This window comes from Phaseolus vulgaris, chromosome 7, assembly GCF_000499845.2.
Source record: "Phaseolus vulgaris cultivar G19833 chromosome 7, P. vulgaris v2.0, whole genome shotgun sequence".
NCBI classification, from domain to species: Eukaryota; Viridiplantae; Streptophyta; class Magnoliopsida; order Fabales; family Fabaceae; genus Phaseolus; species Phaseolus vulgaris.
This window is the reverse complement of record NC_023753.2, coordinates 2,014,107-2,033,394: the sequence shown is the minus strand read 5'-3', so window position 1 is coordinate 2,033,394 and position 19,288 is coordinate 2,014,107. Positions and strand designations below refer to the sequence as shown.

General features: G+C 28.8%; 1 protein-coding gene across 1 annotated transcript; it reads right to left on the bottom strand.

The window, feature by feature from the left end:
• Positions 1-6,801: 6,801 nt before the first annotated feature.
• On the bottom strand, positions 6,802-12,500 carry LOC137828370 (alpha-xylosidase 1-like). The gene is made up of 4 exons (XM_068634908.1): positions 12,379-12,500; positions 10,805-11,186; positions 9,882-10,567; positions 6,802-8,892 (listed from the first exon to the last, which is right to left on the bottom strand). Exons 2-4 carry the CDS (start codon positions 11,032-11,034, stop codon positions 7,028-7,030), a joined length of 2,781 nt encoding a protein of 926 aa, XP_068491009.1. The 5' UTR covers positions 11,035-11,186; positions 12,379-12,500; the 3' UTR covers positions 6,802-7,027.
• Between the last annotated feature and the right edge of the window lie 6,788 nt (positions 12,501-19,288).

Here is a 19,288-nt window from a genome sequence, read left to right as displayed (position 1 = left end):
CGAGAAGAAAATGTTGAAGAGCTCTTTGCAATTTTTAGGATTTGTTACTAACAAGTGGATTTCACTCAAAAGTTGGTTGTAAGGATCAAGTGACAAGGTGGTCGCGGGAGTAAGGAGAGAAGTTGTTGTTCTTGGTTTATATTTCGCTCAAGTAGTTGATGTGTCAGTCAAATAAAATAATTATTACCTAGTGTGTGATGATAATGTTACTTAGGTGATGATATGATGAGATGATGATGTTGCTTAACACTTTTATACACATTATTTTAATAATATGGTGTATAAGAGGAAATATTGAATTATATACTAAGTAGATGTATATTGTACGTTAAGATACATTACATGTTATATACATGATAGATGTCATTTGTGGGTTAGATGTCATTTGTGGGTTATGGATCTACCTATATACATGTATACAAGGTTTGATCTGGATGGGGATAAATGTGTGTATAAAATTTTATTACCCAATAATATAATTACTTATTTTTTAGATTCATCTAAACATTGTAATTATAATTTTAAAATATTATAATTATATAATAGCATCGGTACTAAAATTTTATAATTCACAGAATATTATTATTAAGCATATTCTAATATGCATGGTTCATTAAAAATATTACTGATAAATAACAATCTTATAATATTTTTTTTACATATGTTATAAAAGAATACAAACTTCAACATTTCACTATAAAAAATCGTATTTATATTATTATACCCATAAAATATAAGATACAAAGAGCCACACCCATCAATAACAACATAACCATACAAATATTATTTACAATATACTCTAGAAAATATATTGTACATGTGAATGTTTAACTAAACATAACACATGTGTATATTATTACTATACATGCACATAATACAAGTACATACTCTCATATGGTAACTATGGCGCCATTACCACCATCATTAAGGGCGTGTTTGGATTAGGGAGAAGAAAGGTGAGGATTTGAGGGAGTGAATTTGAAGTGATTTGAGTGGAAAGTGTGATGAAAGTTAGGTTGTTTAGATTAAGGTATATAGAGAAATGATTTGTAGAGAAAGTTTATTAAAGTTAGTGAGTGATGTGATGTGTGTGAAGAAATTTTTAATTTTTTAAAATATTATAATATAAATTTATAATTTTATCTTAATCTTTAAAAATGAAAAATAATTTGTAGTAACTAAAATTTGTATATTTATTTTTATTTATTATAAATAATTTTATTATTATTAATTATTAATTATTAGTATTTATTTTTATTAATAATATTATTAAATATTTTTATTGCTTAAATATATTTAATATTTTTATTTTTATCATAGATACATATAAAAATTATTTTTATAAATAAAAAAAAATATTATTGTTAATATTATTATTTAATAGATTTATTTTAATTCTTATTAGATTTATAATTTATATTTATTTTTATTATTATTGTTTGTAATTATTTTTATTATTTTAAATTTTATTTCAATTACTATTACTATTTATAATTTTATTACTTTTTTATATATTATTAATATTTTAAATTTTACGTATATTATTATTATTTTTTAATTTTTATATTTATATTATTAATTTATTTTCTTTTAATATTATTTATAAATACATTTAAATTATTATAAATATATTAGTTTATTATTATTATATTACCTAACCTTTTCAGAATTCACTGCTGCGCATATTTGCGGGCAACCATTTTCTTCATATCCGCAAATCAGCGCTTTTCTTTCTTTGGTATTGAATTGAAACAAACGCAACTTTTTTTTATAAATCATTGCCTTTCAATCCGAGTGAATAGTATTCACTCGGATCCAAACTGAACCTAAAATAATATCGCTTAAGTAAATTTATTTTACTTAACATTACCTCTTAAAACTAAGGAACACCTTAAGAAATACTTGCGTGACCTATATTTTTTTTTTAATAAGTTGATTTTATCTCTTTCTTGTTAAAAATCTTATGTTTGTATTTTTTTTTTCTTGTGTGATTTGATTTGATATAACTGCGATTAACTTCTAGAAGTGGTTTTAGTTTATAATATCTTGTATTGAAGAGAGAACTATGTTATTTGAATTCAGTGTTTTACTTGAGCAACGCCAAACGGGCTTGTGCCAACGTGGAATCTAGCTAACACATGACTGGATCTGACGGAATTAATAGAAGAATATAAGGCGTTACCACTTTCCTGCATCCTTTTTTATATAAAATGCCAAACACGTCCTCACTATTTGTTAATAATCGGTGTGGGGAACTTGCTTTTCAGTTTTTGTTGGGGAATGCTTTAAGAAGAAGGTTTAAATACTAATTAAATGATTTGATTAGAAGTTAGAAAGAATAGAAGAAAATGGTCAGTTAGTGTAAACTGAAAAGAAAAAAAAAAAAGAACGTGCAGAGATAGTGTCTTATTCATTAGTGTTGTGAATAAATAAGTTGGTGTGGATCATGTTGGTTAATGTCTGAGCAGTATTTAGTGGTATTAACACGAGGAGTATTAGAAGATCACGTGATGCGAGCGTGTGTGCAGATGAAGAGTGTGTGGTGCATAATTGGGTGTCCCTTATTCTCAGTAAGATATTTTTCTCTTCACGTGACGCATGCCATGGTGGTCTATGCACATGATGCGATGCATGCATGGATGATGATGATGATGGTGTTTGACCACTGAGTGTGGGGTGGGGAAAAAGAAGGAAGTGAGAGCATGTGGGATACGGAATGAATGAGTGAGTGAGTGAGTGAGGAAGTGAGAAAGAAGTGGTTGCTTCCATTTCCCGCCAATAGTGCCTACGTGGAACCCACGGACATGTTTGGCGCCAAAATGTCCCAAAGACGTGGGACACGTGGTGAGTGATGGGACAAGTGTCCTTCTTAGGTGGGTGCGTGGAAAGTGCTGCTGCCGCTCCCTTTTGCCCAAGCTAAATACTCACACACTTCTGCTGACGTGGCCTTCAATATTTAATATGCCAATCCTAACGTCACTGTTTTCTTTCCACCCAACCCTCTCTTTCTACACTCTACATACCTACTACGTACAACCTACACTCTACACTATCTATACACTACACTCGCAACTACTCCAACAAAGATAATTCATCCTTAATTCTATTAATTATTCTTATTTTTTCAATTTTCTTACTTTTTTAAATTATTTTATCTCCTATTGTTATTTTATCTATGTCTTTCACATTTATGATTTACCATGTAGTTAACTAATTCGATACGAGATTTACGTTATGGAATACCGTACGTTCAAGAGCTTTTATACCATTCTGTGGTATTAAAAAATTGTTGGCAGTATAAAGTAGTTAGATACGACTTTAATTAAAAGAACAAAAATGTGTATTTTAAAAAGTCAGTTATTCACACATAAATAAACAAATTTGTAATGCTTTATAGCCACCAAAAAGTATCTCAAATCAACAATATTCAATCACGTTATTGAATCCACAAGAAAGTAACTACTATATCATCGTGTAACACTGATATTTGAGGAAGGAATCGCAATGAAATAAAAATATTATTTATGTAATAGTCGGTAAAAACTATATTGGTATAACTCTATATATAATTAGTTACTTTTATATAAAATAAATATATTTTAAATATTCAAATTTTTTTAGATGTTATCTGTTTCAGAAAAACTTTCAGTCTTCCAACAAGTTTCGTGACCAAAGTATCTAATTGAAATTTTAAACTATGCTTAGTAAAAAATATTTTTTAATCTACAAAAATAAATTTTATTTCTATAAGAATTAAAATAAATACATATTTTATACAAATTTGCATTTATAAATTGATTTTTTTAGTTTAAACTTAATTACTCTTTACCAAATAAGTTAACTTGTCAACTTTTTCACAAATGGATAAAATAATATTATTTTAATTATTTTTATAAATATATTTTTTAAAATAATAATAATTTATAGATAGATTTACATATAGATATATTCTTGAAAACTTTTTAAATGAGAAAATCTAAGAAAGATTTAGTTATAAAAAATTACTTGGACTAATTTTAATATGTAAGCATTGATAGAATAATTTATTATTTTTAAGAATAATGAATGAATGGTTTATCATCCATAAAGTTAAATGGATGAATTTAAATAGATATTTTTTAAAATATTTTTGTAATGGATAGATTATATATATATATATATATATATTTATCAAAACTAAATTTAAATTAGTTGAAAGTATTTTATATTTCTTCTAATTTTCAAAACCTTTCACAAAATATCTACAGTCATAACCATATTTTATTGATTTTTTTTATAAAAAAACAGATATTTTAAAAACCTAAAAATCTTAGAATAATAAATAATAAATGTCTAACACTTTATTTCATATTCACTAAAATTTGTTATTAAAATATTATAAGTTACACGCCTTACATATAATATTCAAAGTCTAACAAGTTGAAAAAGTCCAACAGAAAGCAAATTTATTCGATTTTTTATTAAACATGAAAAGAAGATTTCATCTTAATAACATGTAATTCACTTAGTAAAATATAATTTAAGAAAGTAAAACTCCAAATTTAATTGGAATACACTACCTATATATATGGTATGCAAATTCCATACTTTAAAATAAGCTTACTGATATGATTTATATTCAAAAAAATTATTTTTTTCTTTTTTCTTTTATATTTTATATGTATTTATATTATGATAAAAAATTTAGAATTTTGAAGAAAATTAATATAATTTCAGATATTTTTAAAACGATTTAATGTAATTTTTAAAATTTTTCCTTGACAATTTCTATGTTCTTATTCCATTTAATTATTTTAAAAAAGTTGGCATCATTGTATCTTAAAAAAATAGAATAAAATTAAACTTTTTCTAAAATTTTTTGAAAAACATATTGAATTTTTAAAATTTAGAGGATGAAATTAATTTTTCACACTTAGAACTACAAAAAAATAATTAATTCTACAATTAATTATTTTGTCAAAAGCTGTGTATTATCTTAATCAACCAATTTTTTTTAATTGATATTACTACTTTCTCTTTTTCAAAACAAGAATGAATAAAATTTTAATTTTTTTAAAAAACTAAGAAAATAATAAATATTAATTTAATGATTTGAACAAATTTACTAAATTACTTTTATCGTTACGCACTACCTTAGGATTAATTTAATTGCATTAATTATTTTTTAATATATAATAAATAAAATACTTAATTTTCAGTGAAAATATAAAACGTCACTTCAAAATGACTTTTTAATATAGAGGCGTTACTTATTTTGAGAGAATACTTTTGTTTTGAATTCCGAACTTTTCACCTCCCAATAAGTTTTCCAACTTCCAATTAACTTTTTAACTATCAATCAACTTTTGAATTAGTATTTTTTATGTGAAACAGAGCCATTGTTTAAGAACAAGCTTTCAGTGATTAACGTGATTACGAAGTTCTCTAAATGATTGTCCCGTCTAATACTTTAAGAGCCATCGTTTCAAGATTAAGCTTTCGGTTATTAACGTAATTAGGAAGCTGTCTAAACGATTTTCTTGTCTAATATTTTAGTTTATTCATGTCCACTACATTGGAGTGCACTTTGCTTATTCTTCCATTAATCATTATAACTACTTTAAATAATCGCTGCACTCATTCAAACAAAATAATTCAACAAAAAATAGATAATTTCCCAACTCTAAATTAGAAAAATGTGTTTAAGGGATGTCTATTGGCTATGAAGTTCAGACACGTCTCTTAAATAGTGTGTTCATGTTAGATACACGTGTCACACATCGACATTTGTAGGATAGTCATAAGATACATATAGGTGAAGTATCTAATTAAAAAAAACATACATTTGTTGGATTTCTGACAATTCTAGTACGGTTTCAACACAATTTTATAAAAAATAAATACATTAATTTTTTAAAAACTCAAATTTATTATATAAAATTTTAATATGATTATAAAACAAGGAATAAATCCATTAGAATAAGTCGTGAGAAGCATTTTTTCTGCTAAAAAAACTGAAATATATTTATGCATATAAATTTTTATTGTCAATTAATTTATATAATTTATAATTATATAATATATAAAATTGCATTCCCTTTCGTATATGTATCTGTGTCCTTTCGGTATCTATGTACATAATGTATTAGTGAAGGATTATGAGAGAAATCATAATTTATTTATACAGGAAAAAACATAATTGAACTTTATATTTTAAAAATTATAAGAATTTGGTACTTTATTAAAATTGTCATTTATACAAACGATTCAACAACACATGGTGTATCACAAAATTTGGATTTTGGCTAGAGTTTTGTTTTGTTGTTGAAAGTAACAACGTTGAAAAGTAATTTGGGCTTTTGGTCGTCTATTAGGTGAACAAACATCTAATTAAAAGAAAAAAAAGACTTGTGTTTCCGCCGACAGAGGTGTCATATTTGCAATTGACCCAATTGGGAGTTTTGGACTCATATTGAACTAATGTGTTTTTATTTTTATTGCACATCTTTCTTCAATCTTTGCTCGTTAAATTTGTGTGGTATCAAGTCATGTCTTTTATGAGTAATTATGCTAACCCATTTCTGTAATACTTTTATATTTTGGTTCTAACTTTTAAAGTTTTGATCTCGTTTTAAAAATGAAAATGAAATTTATTTAAAGAAATTTTAATTTAGATATAAATCATATTGGATTTTCCATCTACGCAAAACTAAACTTTTGTAACGACTTTTCTTTTCCAACACATACTAATTGTTAATTTAACTATTTAATATTCTATATTATATCGTCATGTATAATTATATTTTTTTCACACTTCATCAGTAAAATTAAGATATTATATATATAATAATTAAGTTTCTACTTAGTTTGAACCTAATTTAAATTCTATAGTGTTTAGAAGACCCTCAGCATGATATACTAGAATATAAATAGAGAAGGAAGAGCTTAATACTTCCACATCTCTTCTTCCAACAAAACTAATAACACTTACAGAAAAGATAATTGACAGAAAGATAAAAAGTGTTCATTGAGATGAAACAATCTCAACTTATGATCCCATCTTCCAGGTGACAGCAAAATTTTTACCTAGAGGAATATTCAATCTCTTCAATCCTACCATCAATATCTTATCTCCATCTCCATGTCCAAATAAGTAATTATGTTGACTTGTACTAACTTCCACACTTAAGATGTTCATCTGTTTTTCTCCATCAATCTCAATTTCAGTTAGTGTTCCATTTCTGCTTAATCCCAACACTTTTATTGTGTCAATAACCCAACCTTTATCTAGAGCAAACTTGCCCTCTTGAACTTCTGACCAAACTTTCACGTTTCCTTCTTTGACAGTTGCATGGAAATCAATGTAGGTTGAAAAGCCACTTCCAAGTTTCATTTCTGGAAGCTCATCATCGTCAAGGAAAAGCTTCCCTTTGGCTACTCCATCAGTTGCACCAGCCGGGAAGGTCACAATGAGGCTGAAGGGTGTCATTCTAGCATCCTTAGATACCATTCCACCCTGTTGCATTGGAAGAATGGTATTCTGATACAAATGCACATTGACCACATGCAGAGGTGCATCAAGGGTAACATAGTTCCCATCTTTTGATACAATTGTCTGTGTCAAATCAAACAAACTGTACCACGTTCCAGGAGGGAAAAGGGCTTTAACTTGTGTTTTTCCTTGCTCTACCACAGGAGAAACCATTAGACTGCTCCCTAGTAAGAACTGCGTGTTGAGGTCATAACATTCAGTGTAACTTGGAAATGAGAAGAAAAGAGGCCTTGCAATTGGTGCTCCACTATTATGTGCCTCATAGTTCAATGTGTATAGATAAGGGAGGAGCTTATACCTCATACCTAAAGCATTTCTAGCAGATTCAGCTACTGATTCCCATTGGTAAAGCTCCTGTCTTGGGGAGTAGAAGTTTGCATGGTCTCTTGAGAAAGGGTAGAAGGCACCAACTTCAATCCATCGATTGCAAAGCTCTTCTGTGGGAGCTGGATAGAAACCACATATGTCTGAACCAACCATTGGCACCCCAAATATTCCAAAATTGAGCATTGTGGATATTGAGTACCTTAAGTCCTCCCATGTGCCCTTATTGTCACCAGTCCAATGAGCAACATATTTGCCTGAACCCACATAAGTGGAGCGGGACAATATGAAAGGCCTTTTTCCTTGAAGCCCCTGAAGAGCCTTGTGAGTTGCAATTGATTGAGAGAAACCATAGATGCTGTGAGCATCATACTCCAAAACACCGTTATAGTGAACTGCACTAGTGGCTATAGTTTTGAAGCCTATAGGAGCCTGTACTCCTGAAGCGTTAATTTTGTAGGGAGGTTCATCCCACCTTGTGCTTGTGATGTTTTTGCAATCTAAGCAACAAATCCAACCAGGTCCTGTTCCACTTGGGCACACTTTTCCCTCAGGAATTCTGCACTTTCCCGAACAGAAATTTGAAGCTTCATTCATGTCAATCCATAGACCATCAATAGGGACTAGTTCATGGAAGCGACGGATCTCATCAACCCACCATGAAACTGTTTTTGGATTGAGAAAATCAGGAAAATTTACTGCTCCTGGCCAAACTTGAGCCAAAAAGGGTTCACCTTCATACTTGATAAAAACATCATTAGCCATACCCCTTTGATACACACCATAACTGGAGTTAACAGCAATTCCTGGATCAATGATCACAATGTATTTCATGCCAATGCTGTGTATTTTGTCGAGGAAGTCTAAAAGCTTGGAATGAGGGTAGTTAGTTGGATTGAGTGTGAAGTCCTTGTGGCCATCCATGTGATCATCATCATTCCATATCACATCGAGTGGGATTTTAGCCTTCTTGTAGTTGTCGACCACATCTTCTACTACAGATAGATTATGATAGCCCCATCTGCATTGGTGGAATCCTATGATAATATATACCAAATAAAACAAGTTAGCATGTTGGTGAAATACCTTTCAGAATCAAATTATCTTAATACAAATGATAGTTCTGGAAGAAAAACATCATTAAGCTAGATCTGGAAGCAAAGCGTAATGATCAATGATGCCAACCCAAGTAAAATGAAAAAAAGACTGAAAAGAATTGGTTTATATTAAATTACCCTACCAATATATTTCCCATGAGTGAAGGCTAATCTTGTTTACAAGACATGATAGCAATTTCTCACAAATACGAATAAGTTTCCGCCTCAGAAAAAGAAAAACAAAAAGGAGGACAGAATGATAGGTAATAATAAGTTTGCAGAAAGGATTCTTGAAAAGACCAACAGATTGCTTACACAATACATGCATATCATAAAAACCAAATTCCTCGACAAAGTTTACGTCTAAGTATTATTTTATTTTCACTTCACTAAACTGTACAGTATCATGGATAAGGTTTTATTATTTTGTTAACTAGGAAGGAATGTTCTGTACAAAAAATAACATGAATAAAACGTGGAACCTTTGATTCATTGGCATAAGATTTTGTCAAAATTTCCTCTGATTTTAGTAAGGATTTCACTTTTATTTTATGTAATATGGTTAAGTTTCAATTTTATACATGTCCATATCTTTTCGTGTGGACCTAAAAGGGGTAATGAGAATAAAAATAAGACGAAAAAGTTTACCAGTATAGAAACCATATGGATATATATTCAGAAATCAAAATAATTTTGCGGACAAAACATCCCTGTCATTGAATGTCAGAGATATGGTAAAACATTAGTTTCTCTATTTCCCCTTATCCAAAGGCAAAAACTATTTTCTCAAAGTCTTATCGTCTCCACATTCCTCTGTCTTCACAAACGGGGAGTGGTTTATGGCACTCAAGACTAATGCAATGCACACTAAATATAGAACATGCAATAATATTATAAGACTGTAAGAGAAAGAGAAAAGAGACTCATACCAAAGGCCCAGTAAGGCATTGGAGCTGGTCTACCAATCAAGGAAGTGTACTGATCCACAACATTCAGAGGCGTGGGTCCAGCAAAGAAGTAAAAATCAAACACTCCTCCAATAACCTTGTAGGTCAAAGAGGTTCCTCTGTAGAACACATCCATTGCATTGCTATTTAACAACAGAACTCCATGTGCATAAGGCTCGTCACCTTCATTTCTGAGATCCATGTACACAGGGTGTGCGCTGTATAAATCAGTGTTGAGATTAATGGCTGAGACATTAGTGGTATACAAAGTGTAAGGGTCACTTGGGTACAGCTTCATCCCATGTGGCTGTGTGTTCTCCCCCAAACCGTACAGAGAAACATCTTTGGGCAATTTGGTAGAAATTTCCAAGTACTGGTCCTTGAAGACCAATGTGTTAAACTCATTGGAACTGGAGTCAAAAAGAGTATCCCCATTAGACTTTCTTTTCACTGCAAAACTAAACGGGTCTGAAGTGTAGCTGAATACAAGCTCAGAGCTATTTGACAGTGATATTAGGTTGTTCTTCTTCCTCGACCACGACCACGACCACTCAGTGTTTTGTTTCACACTCAGTGGTTGCTCCCTCGGCAAAAGGTTGTAAGGAACCTCCCACCTTTGTTTCTCTGCGTCAGTGATGTGTACCCTCAAACGGTTCTCAGTCTCTTGCCTGCATAACAAAGAACAAAGTAAAGGTTCAGAATGAGTTTAAACACTACTCAGGGGTTTAACAAGACAGAGGAGAAGAATTTCCTACACTAAATCTGTCAAATTTCGTACGTCTACGAGTCACGTATTATATATCTTTTCTCGGGACCTTTCCTAGTAAATGTGGGACTAAACACATCCACTTTTTATGGCTTCATGAAGAAAATGTGAATGCATAACGATACGGAGTATCACTTACTTCACATGTAATCGTAAAAGGGGAATGTCAGGGCCATAGATATTGTTCTTCTGCTTAACTTGGAGGAGGCCAACAAGGGTACCATCAGGGGCATTTTTAATGGATATGAGACGGTAGCCTTGGCCAATTTTGTTAGAAAGGTTTGGTTCTTCTGCAACTACATACAGAAAGCAAGTAAGAAGAAGGAAAGAGAGAGAGAGAAGAGGTGGGAGAGTATGAGAAGAAAGCATAGCTGAGTACAGAGTGTGGTCTTTGGAAGCTGAAGATAGATGATGGCATTAATTTATGCTTGTTGAGTTGTGAGTGAGAGAGTCATAGGATCCATTACGCGTGACTTTGGTGGATTAGGCCATCCATTGGTCCCCACATCGTTGCTTATTATCTGTCTCATGATTGTGGCCCCACTTTGCATTACTCGTTTTTACTTTGGTGTAAAGACGAAGTTCGCAATGCGAGATGATTAGCATAGATAAAACTGAGTACTGAAAATGGTTTTAATTTTAAGGAACCTATGAGATCCATATTGAAATGCATGTAAATAACTCTCCTTAGACATACTCATAATTAGTTATTTAAGGTTGAAATCTAATTCTCATAATATTTGTGGTAAAAAATTACTGTGATTACAGATATATGAGGAGCAATAATAAATATACTACTTTTTAAAACAATTTTACTAAATTAGTTATTTTTTTTATAAATACATTGTTATGAATAAGAAAGAGAAAACAATTTATTTGAGGGTATATTAGAAGAAAAAAAACTTCATTATACAGTGAGAACATCAGTTATTTTGGAATAGAGAGAATATGAAATCAAGCAACCATGTTGAAGACTCTCCCTAAATTTCAAAGACTAGTTATTTAAACTTTTCACACGCTCATTACGTCATTTTTTTTAAAATATGTTCTTTTATTGTTGCTTTCTGTATGAATAAAAAATTGGTTCGTTCTAATAAAATATTAAGAATTCTACTATATCCATAAAATAGGTACATAACTTTTGTCTTAAAAAGAAGCCTAGAAGTAAAAAAAACGCTTCATTACTATCTCTCTTTTTGTCTATAGACAAAACTTAGTATTTTTTTCACACTTAAGCAATTTTTAACTACTTCTGCTTACATTTTAGTTGTTTTTAATTATAATTAGTAATTCACTTTGTGATATTGAATTATGGAATTTTTGGTTTATGGGTTTTATTTTACTTATGATAGATATGAAAACAATTTATTTATTTTGACTTTATAGTAATAAATTGTCTTTCTTAATGTGCATGTATTGTTTGATTGGGAAAAAAAATCATGTTTGCGCTGTAATGTAATATACGATAAAAACCAATTTGACTAAATGACGATAATAGTCACTAAAATTATGATTAAAACTGAATTTAAGTCAAAAACTTATTTTTTTTTTATAAAAGACAAGATTTTAATTTAAGAGAGTAGACGAATCAGAATATAAAAAGAAATTGAGTTAAAAAATAGAAAAAATTAGAACCGACCAATAGAAAGCATATCCTGAACAACGTGTCGCCCATCTATTGGATGGAAAAAAGGCACGAGTGACTGTAATTACCATAACAGTGTCGCTTGATATTCTTTAAAAGGCCCACCGGCCCATCTTCACCAATCACAATCAAAAGAACATGTCTGACGCGAAGGACAAGAGAAAGCGAGACCAAGACGACGGCGTTTCCCCCAGCCAGAAGAAGCCGCGCGAGGAGGATTCCACGGCGGTGACCGACGAGGAGGTGGAGGAGTTCTACGCCATTATCCACCGCATAAACACTGCACTGAAGTACTTCAAGAGCTACGGCAATGACGTGGCAGCGTTGGAGAAAGATATCATGCAGGAAGTGAAGGAGGCAAAGAGGAATGAGAAAGATGGTAAGGTGGAAGAGAACTTGAGTTTGGATCTAAACGTCTCTCCAAAACCCCCCTGAGAAATTTGTTGTTCTTATCACTTTCTCAATGTTTTTTTTCTATGATTTTTTACTCAACATGAGATTTTCTTTTATGCCATAAATACTTAATTGGACTAATTTTTCATAATTTTTGTTGTAGGAAAAAGAGTAATAAAATAAATTTTAGTTCCTAGACAAGCAGAGAGTTCTTAATTTAGTTATTAAAAGACAAATATTTAATTTAATTTAATTCTTTAATAGGTAAAAAGTCATGCAATTGCAACTTTTTTTATAAGTTTTGCATGAATATTTGGTTATTAAAATGTAATTTTTAAAATTAATTAAATAAAAATATAAACTATTTTATCATTAAACTCTACACAACTAGTTGAAAATAAAATATTATTGATTAATTTAATTTAAATACTTTACCCAACTAAACACTAACTCAGAATCTTTAATTTTTCAACAATTGAATTGAGAGTGTTTTCTACATTTACAACCCAAAATGATTATTTACGTTTTTATTTTATAAGATAAAATTAGATATATAAGTTAAAATTCAAAGTTATAGAAATTTATTTAAATTAATTTATGCATAAACCAACTAATTATAGAAATATATATTCTTTTACTTCTCAAAATTTGAACTGAGCTAAATTTTATTTTAACCATTCAAAATTTGAAAATTATTTTTTAATTTCTGTAACTTAAAATTATATTGTAAGTCCATTCAACATAAAAAGTAACTTTTTCGGTCTTTCAAATTTAAAAATACCGTTTTAGCCTACAAATTTAAAATTTATTTTTTAAGCCTTTTAATTTGAAAATAACTTATTTTAAAACTAACGTTATTTTAATTTGAATAAATAGCCGCAACTTCATGTAAATTGTTATTCTTAATCAATGGAGTGATAAAATGTGTTTTACATAAAAGAGCCAACACAGAATAAGGAATAACAATTTCCACGTATGAAGAAACATTGCGAAGTGAAGTAATACATCTTTTTGTCTATATATATATATATTTGAATTAGTTTATTTTTGTTTGAATTTTGAATTACACGCTACATTTTCTAATCCTCTCACCAAAATATATATATTATTTATTTATTCTTTTTTTTTAGAAAACATTTTTAGTTATTTAAGTCTAATAAATTATTTCTTCACGGTTTGGGGGCCCAAAAGCAGCAACAGAAGTACGAGGAACGGTCATTAACGACAGGGTGTACATAAAACTAAATTAAGCTAAATAACAATAATTAATTTAAACTACAAAAGGAACAAACTATTTTTATTAAAAATTCAAATTATTTTTTAGTACAAATTTAAAAGACTAAACTATTAAAAAAAATTCATTGTACTGTTTAAAATATTAAAAAAATAATACTTACTTAATTATTCATTTACTATGCTTAAATTCATTTATTCTTTCAATGAGTTTTACTTTCGATGTTTTATTTGTAGTATATAAATTAAAATTGAATTATTTAATTTTTGGGTTATCTTTACAAATATTGTTTACTTTGAAGTCTTTGGCTCTACGAAAATTTTATCTTTAAAATCAATAAGTAGATTAAGATAGAATTGTATATAAAAATTATCATTAGTGTCCACTTTTAAAAGATTTGAGATTTCTAAAAAGATTAAATTTGTACAATATTTATGTTCCATTTTAACGAGTGTTAGTTGCGTTCGTGAGATTTATATTCATAATTAATTATCTGTAAAATAAACCCTAAAAATTAAAAAAAAATAATGCTAAAAGTGATAAACATAAAAAAGATACAGAACACGAGAAAAAAAAAAATCAATAATACTAAATATCTATCAGTCTTCTGACACGTACAATATAAAATAAAGATGGAGCGAAAGCAAACACAAAAAATGAGTGGGCCGAAGCAAATGAGGCCCAAAATAAAAATATAAAGCTACAAAAAGGGAAAAATACAAAACCCAAAAACAATAATTTTATCGGTAACAAAACTAAAAAACAAAATTACTCTAAATCAGAGTACATATAATAATTATTATATTAAGTTTCCATAGCACCTGCGATATTTTCTTCAATTATATTAACATTCTAATTTTTAAAAATTTCATTTGAACTTTCCATTTGTTTTAAACACATCTGATTATATTTTTATACTATATGTATACCCATTAAATTTTAAAAATACTATATTCATTGATAAATAAAATTATTATCAAGATGAAAAAAAAGTGTAAATATATTTTGAGAAAATATAAGAAAGTCAATATAATTTAGTCAGATTATTATAATTATGAACATTCTAAAATGAAGATAGCATATATGAAGTTCGGACACTCCTCTTAAATGACGTGTCGGTGTCTGATATTCGTGTCGGACACCGATAATCGTATGACACTTGTAGGACATGTATCCGTAAAGTGTTCAATTCAAAAAGTATTTGTTAGATTTCTCACAATTCTAGTATAGTTATAACACAATTTTATAAAGGAAAAATATATTAATTTTCTCAAAATTCAAATTTTATTGTATAAATTGTTATTATGATTTTAAAACTAAGAAACAAATCATTGTGAACCAGTCATAAAAAACTTCTTTCCGCTCCAAAAAATAATTTGGAACATACTTGTACACATAAATCTTTATTGTCAATTTATATAATACGTAGATTTGTGTCCTCGTAACCTACATTTTAGAGATTTTATGTATCTCTGTATCTATATCTGTGTCGTATCAGTGTCCGTATCAGTGTCTATGCTACATAGCCAAAATGACGTTGTGGATAACATCGTATTAACCAAAATTTATAAATTGAAATCAATCTATTAAAATTACGGAAACAATAGTTATGCCCTAACCGTATTAAAGAAATAAAAATTTAATTAGACCAGATTATTCTTATTAATTAATTAATTAATGAGTTACATATGTGATATAATTAATATATAGATTATTAGCTCGCATGTGTTTAATGATAAAAACATGAATGAAAGTAACCAGCTAAAAGTGAGCATGATTTTAATCAATAGGAATTGTCTATACCTAATTTTGTGGGCCAAAGATTTTTTATCAAACCCAAATTGAAAAAATAATCTATATTCGTTCCCTACAAAACCCAAACCCAAATTTACTCTCTATTGGTCTCGAAAGAACTGCAAGTCTTTGTTGAAATCGCCTTAGAAAGGGTAAATGAGGAAAAAAGTAATGTCAGATTGTAGAACTACAAATATAATTCTTTAATTATTTTTTACAAGATGCCAACTGCTAACGATTTTCTGTAATGTTTTTTACTTTATTTTTATTCATTTTTTTTTGTATTGGGTAAGCATTTCTTTCTTTCTATACAGAATTTGATTTATATTTTTTAAAATATTTTGTTTGTAGTTGATATTTTATTTTCAAATATAATCTGAAATTAGGAAAATGTAATTTAAAGAAAAAACAATATTGATAACTCTTTGTACTGCCAAGTGTTAGATATTCTTGTTTTCGCATTACCACCTATTAATCAATATTAGAGCTTAATTATATAATTAATAATTATGACATACAGTAAATAATTCATAAATTATGATTAAAAGATATCAGGATTTTTGTTTATTTTAGGCATTCATATGGTTAGGAGATCCAATACAGTCCATATAAAATAAGATAAAAGGTAATCAATCTTTTACTATTTTCATACAGCTTTTTCTATATTAATCAAAAACTCATTTGAACTTGCAATCCCATGTAACTGTGTCGATAATACTTCTAATGAAAGCAAAATTAAAAAGGTAAAAAACAAAAAGAAATCTGGGAAGTTACAAAATATATAAAACATTGTGATATCAATATATTCTAGCTAAGAGTGATGTCTCCCAACTAAAACAGTTAGTTGAAGTCGGTTAAACTTCGAGATGGTCACTTGATCGTACTCTTGAAAGCTCCATGGAGTGATAAAATCCATGTATATTTTACATTGAGTCGTCTAATTGAGCCTTTTTTTTTTTCTCTAGTTTAGATTTTCTGTTTTTTTCGTTTGACATGTACAATATATACACTTTACGAATCCAATAATATTCATGTGTGCCATTATTTTACAGTTCACACATCTCTTCTACTTTTCTCTTTGTTCTTTCCCTATCATATTGTTTAGGGTTTCTCATCTACTGATTGGTTTCTTGGGTGATTGTTTCTCCCTCATACCCTTACAAATGTTGCCTAGAGTTCTTATCACTATGTTGGTTGATCGTATTATGGTATCATAGTTCTTCAATTGAAGAACTCTGTTGCACACTCTGAATCCCTTTTCTCTTTTCTCTTCTTGCTTTACTTTTTTTTCTTGAAACCTTTCTTTTGTTCTTCTTTGCAGCAGAAGAATGCCCCGCTTCACCGTCTCAAGCCGATTCGACGAACAACTATTTGTGCCTTCATCCTAACGAGAACCCCGGTGTTGGACGCTTCCAACTATCACTCTTGGAACCGTTCGATCTTGGCGACACTAAATGCTAAAAACAAAGTGGAACTCATTCTTGAAACGCATCCTTGCCCATAAAAAGATCATCCAAGTTTCTCAACCTCAAACATATGCAACAATATGGTAGTCTCATGGTTAGTACACTCTGTCTCACTTCCTATTCGGCAAAGCATCATTTTGATGGATGTTGCCCTGGACATATGAAATTATTTGAAAACCAGATACTCTCAGGGTGACCTGTCTAGGATTTATGATCTTCAACTAGAAGTAACTTCTTTAAACCAAAAGGATTTATATGTGACTGAGTATTTTACAAAATTAATGATTTATAAGTTTAATTCATGAAACCCATCCCACCTATATCAAAGATTTTTTCTCTTGTTGTCCAACAAGAAAAACAATAAGCCAATAACATGTATGTTAGCATCTCTAGTAATAACATTTAAAACTAGTTATTTGTAGCTACTTTTTTATTTAGAAAAATAAAAAAGAAACTAACATCTATAAATAAAACAAAACAATTAGAGATTATAATTTTTTAGTTAACTGTATACATATTGTTTTTTTTGTTAATTAATATCAAAATATTAAGAATATAATATTTGATAACAGACTAATCACTACAATATTTGATAACTACCTTATTGAATATTTTGCCAAAAACATGAAAATATACCTTAATCTTACCTGTAGTAAGAACTTAATCTAATTTTTACTTTCTCAATCCCGTATACTCACTTAAATATTGTTATCTCTATAATCACCACTCGATCTTAATCATCACAGTTCGTCAATCCTTCCAAGTAAAGGTTAACTTGCCTAAATAACTCGTTCATCTACATCGAATTATTTCAACTCATATTTGATAAAAACATTTGATGTCCACCATAGAAATTGGATAAAATTCTTTCCAAACCACATGTCTTGAACCTCTCAAAATAAGCGTTTAAAACCACATGAGTTTAACAAGGAGGATATGAAATTATTGTAAAATCAACATCACGATGAAATGTAAGTCTTTCATCAACAAATTGACATTGTACAAAAATACCGATCACCCATATGCCCAAACAAACTCACACCAACAAATAACACCTCTTGGCAGGGATTTTACATATATTTTTAAAATTAGTCTTTTCCTTATTTAAAATAGATATTTTTTTTATTATTATTATCACCTTTTCTCCTCTCCTATGGGTTAATAAAAAAAAATCATTGTTTTGATTATGCAAGAACCTCTTGTAAAAAAAAAATTCAGAACATTTTACCTCCATTAAAAATACAATTATTTTTTTGCGTGAAAAGGTTGTGATTGGTAAAATAACAGACATATTAATTATATTTCTGTAGTTTTAGAATGGATTTGGACAAGTATTTATAATTTTAATAACCATTCTCGTTATTTTTAATTATATTTCTGTATTTTTAGAATCGATTTGGACTATTATTATAATATTGATTGATAATTTATAAATTTAATAGCCATTTTCGTTATTTTTAACCATCACTTTGACAAACCGTTTAATTTCAAAGACAGCAATGATAGGTATATAATTTTTACTTTTTTATATTGGAAGATATTTTGAACAAAAATTATACTACAAGTTTCAACTCATATTCTGAGCTAATATTACATTGATATGAACATGTTAAGTTTTTGTTTTAATTTTATGGATAAAAAATATAATTCAAATATGACATCTATTAAAATTATCACAGATTCTCTATTATCAGTACATTTAATAAATATTCTCCTGATGTGATATATTAAAAAAATAGACTTAAGACTTTTTATTCGGAAAAACAAATATTTGTTTCAACAAACTTCTTTACAATCACTGAAAAAATGAAATAAATTTCTACATAAATTAATTAAAATTAATTGTGCAAAAATTAAAGTTAACTATACCAAAATTAAGAACTTTAAAAAGTTATAAAAATTAAAAAATAATTTATATATAAAGTAAAATTATTTTTAATTTATTTCTTAAAACAGTTATGAAGAAATTGGTGGAAGCTTTAAAGAATAAAAAAAATGAAAATGTAAAACTAAATGAGCACTTAGCAGCATATTCACATGTCTTGCCAACTTTAGTTAAACAAGACAAATCCAAATGCTCTCATCCACCAA

Excerpts from the sequence above, each read along its gene's own strand:
- LOC137828370 (XM_068634908.1), bottom strand. The coding sequence starts at position 11,034 with ATGCTTTCTTCTCATACTCTCCCACCTCTTCTCTCTCTCTCTTTCCTT. Across the intron at positions 10,568-10,804 it reads CTTTTACGATTACATGTGAA|GCAAGAGACTGAGAACCGTT; the intron begins GTAAGTGATACT and ends TTTGTTATGCAG. Across the intron at positions 8,893-9,881 it reads AATGCCTTACTGGGCCTTTG|GATTCCACCAATGCAGATGG; the intron begins GTATGAGTCTCT and ends ATATTATCATAG.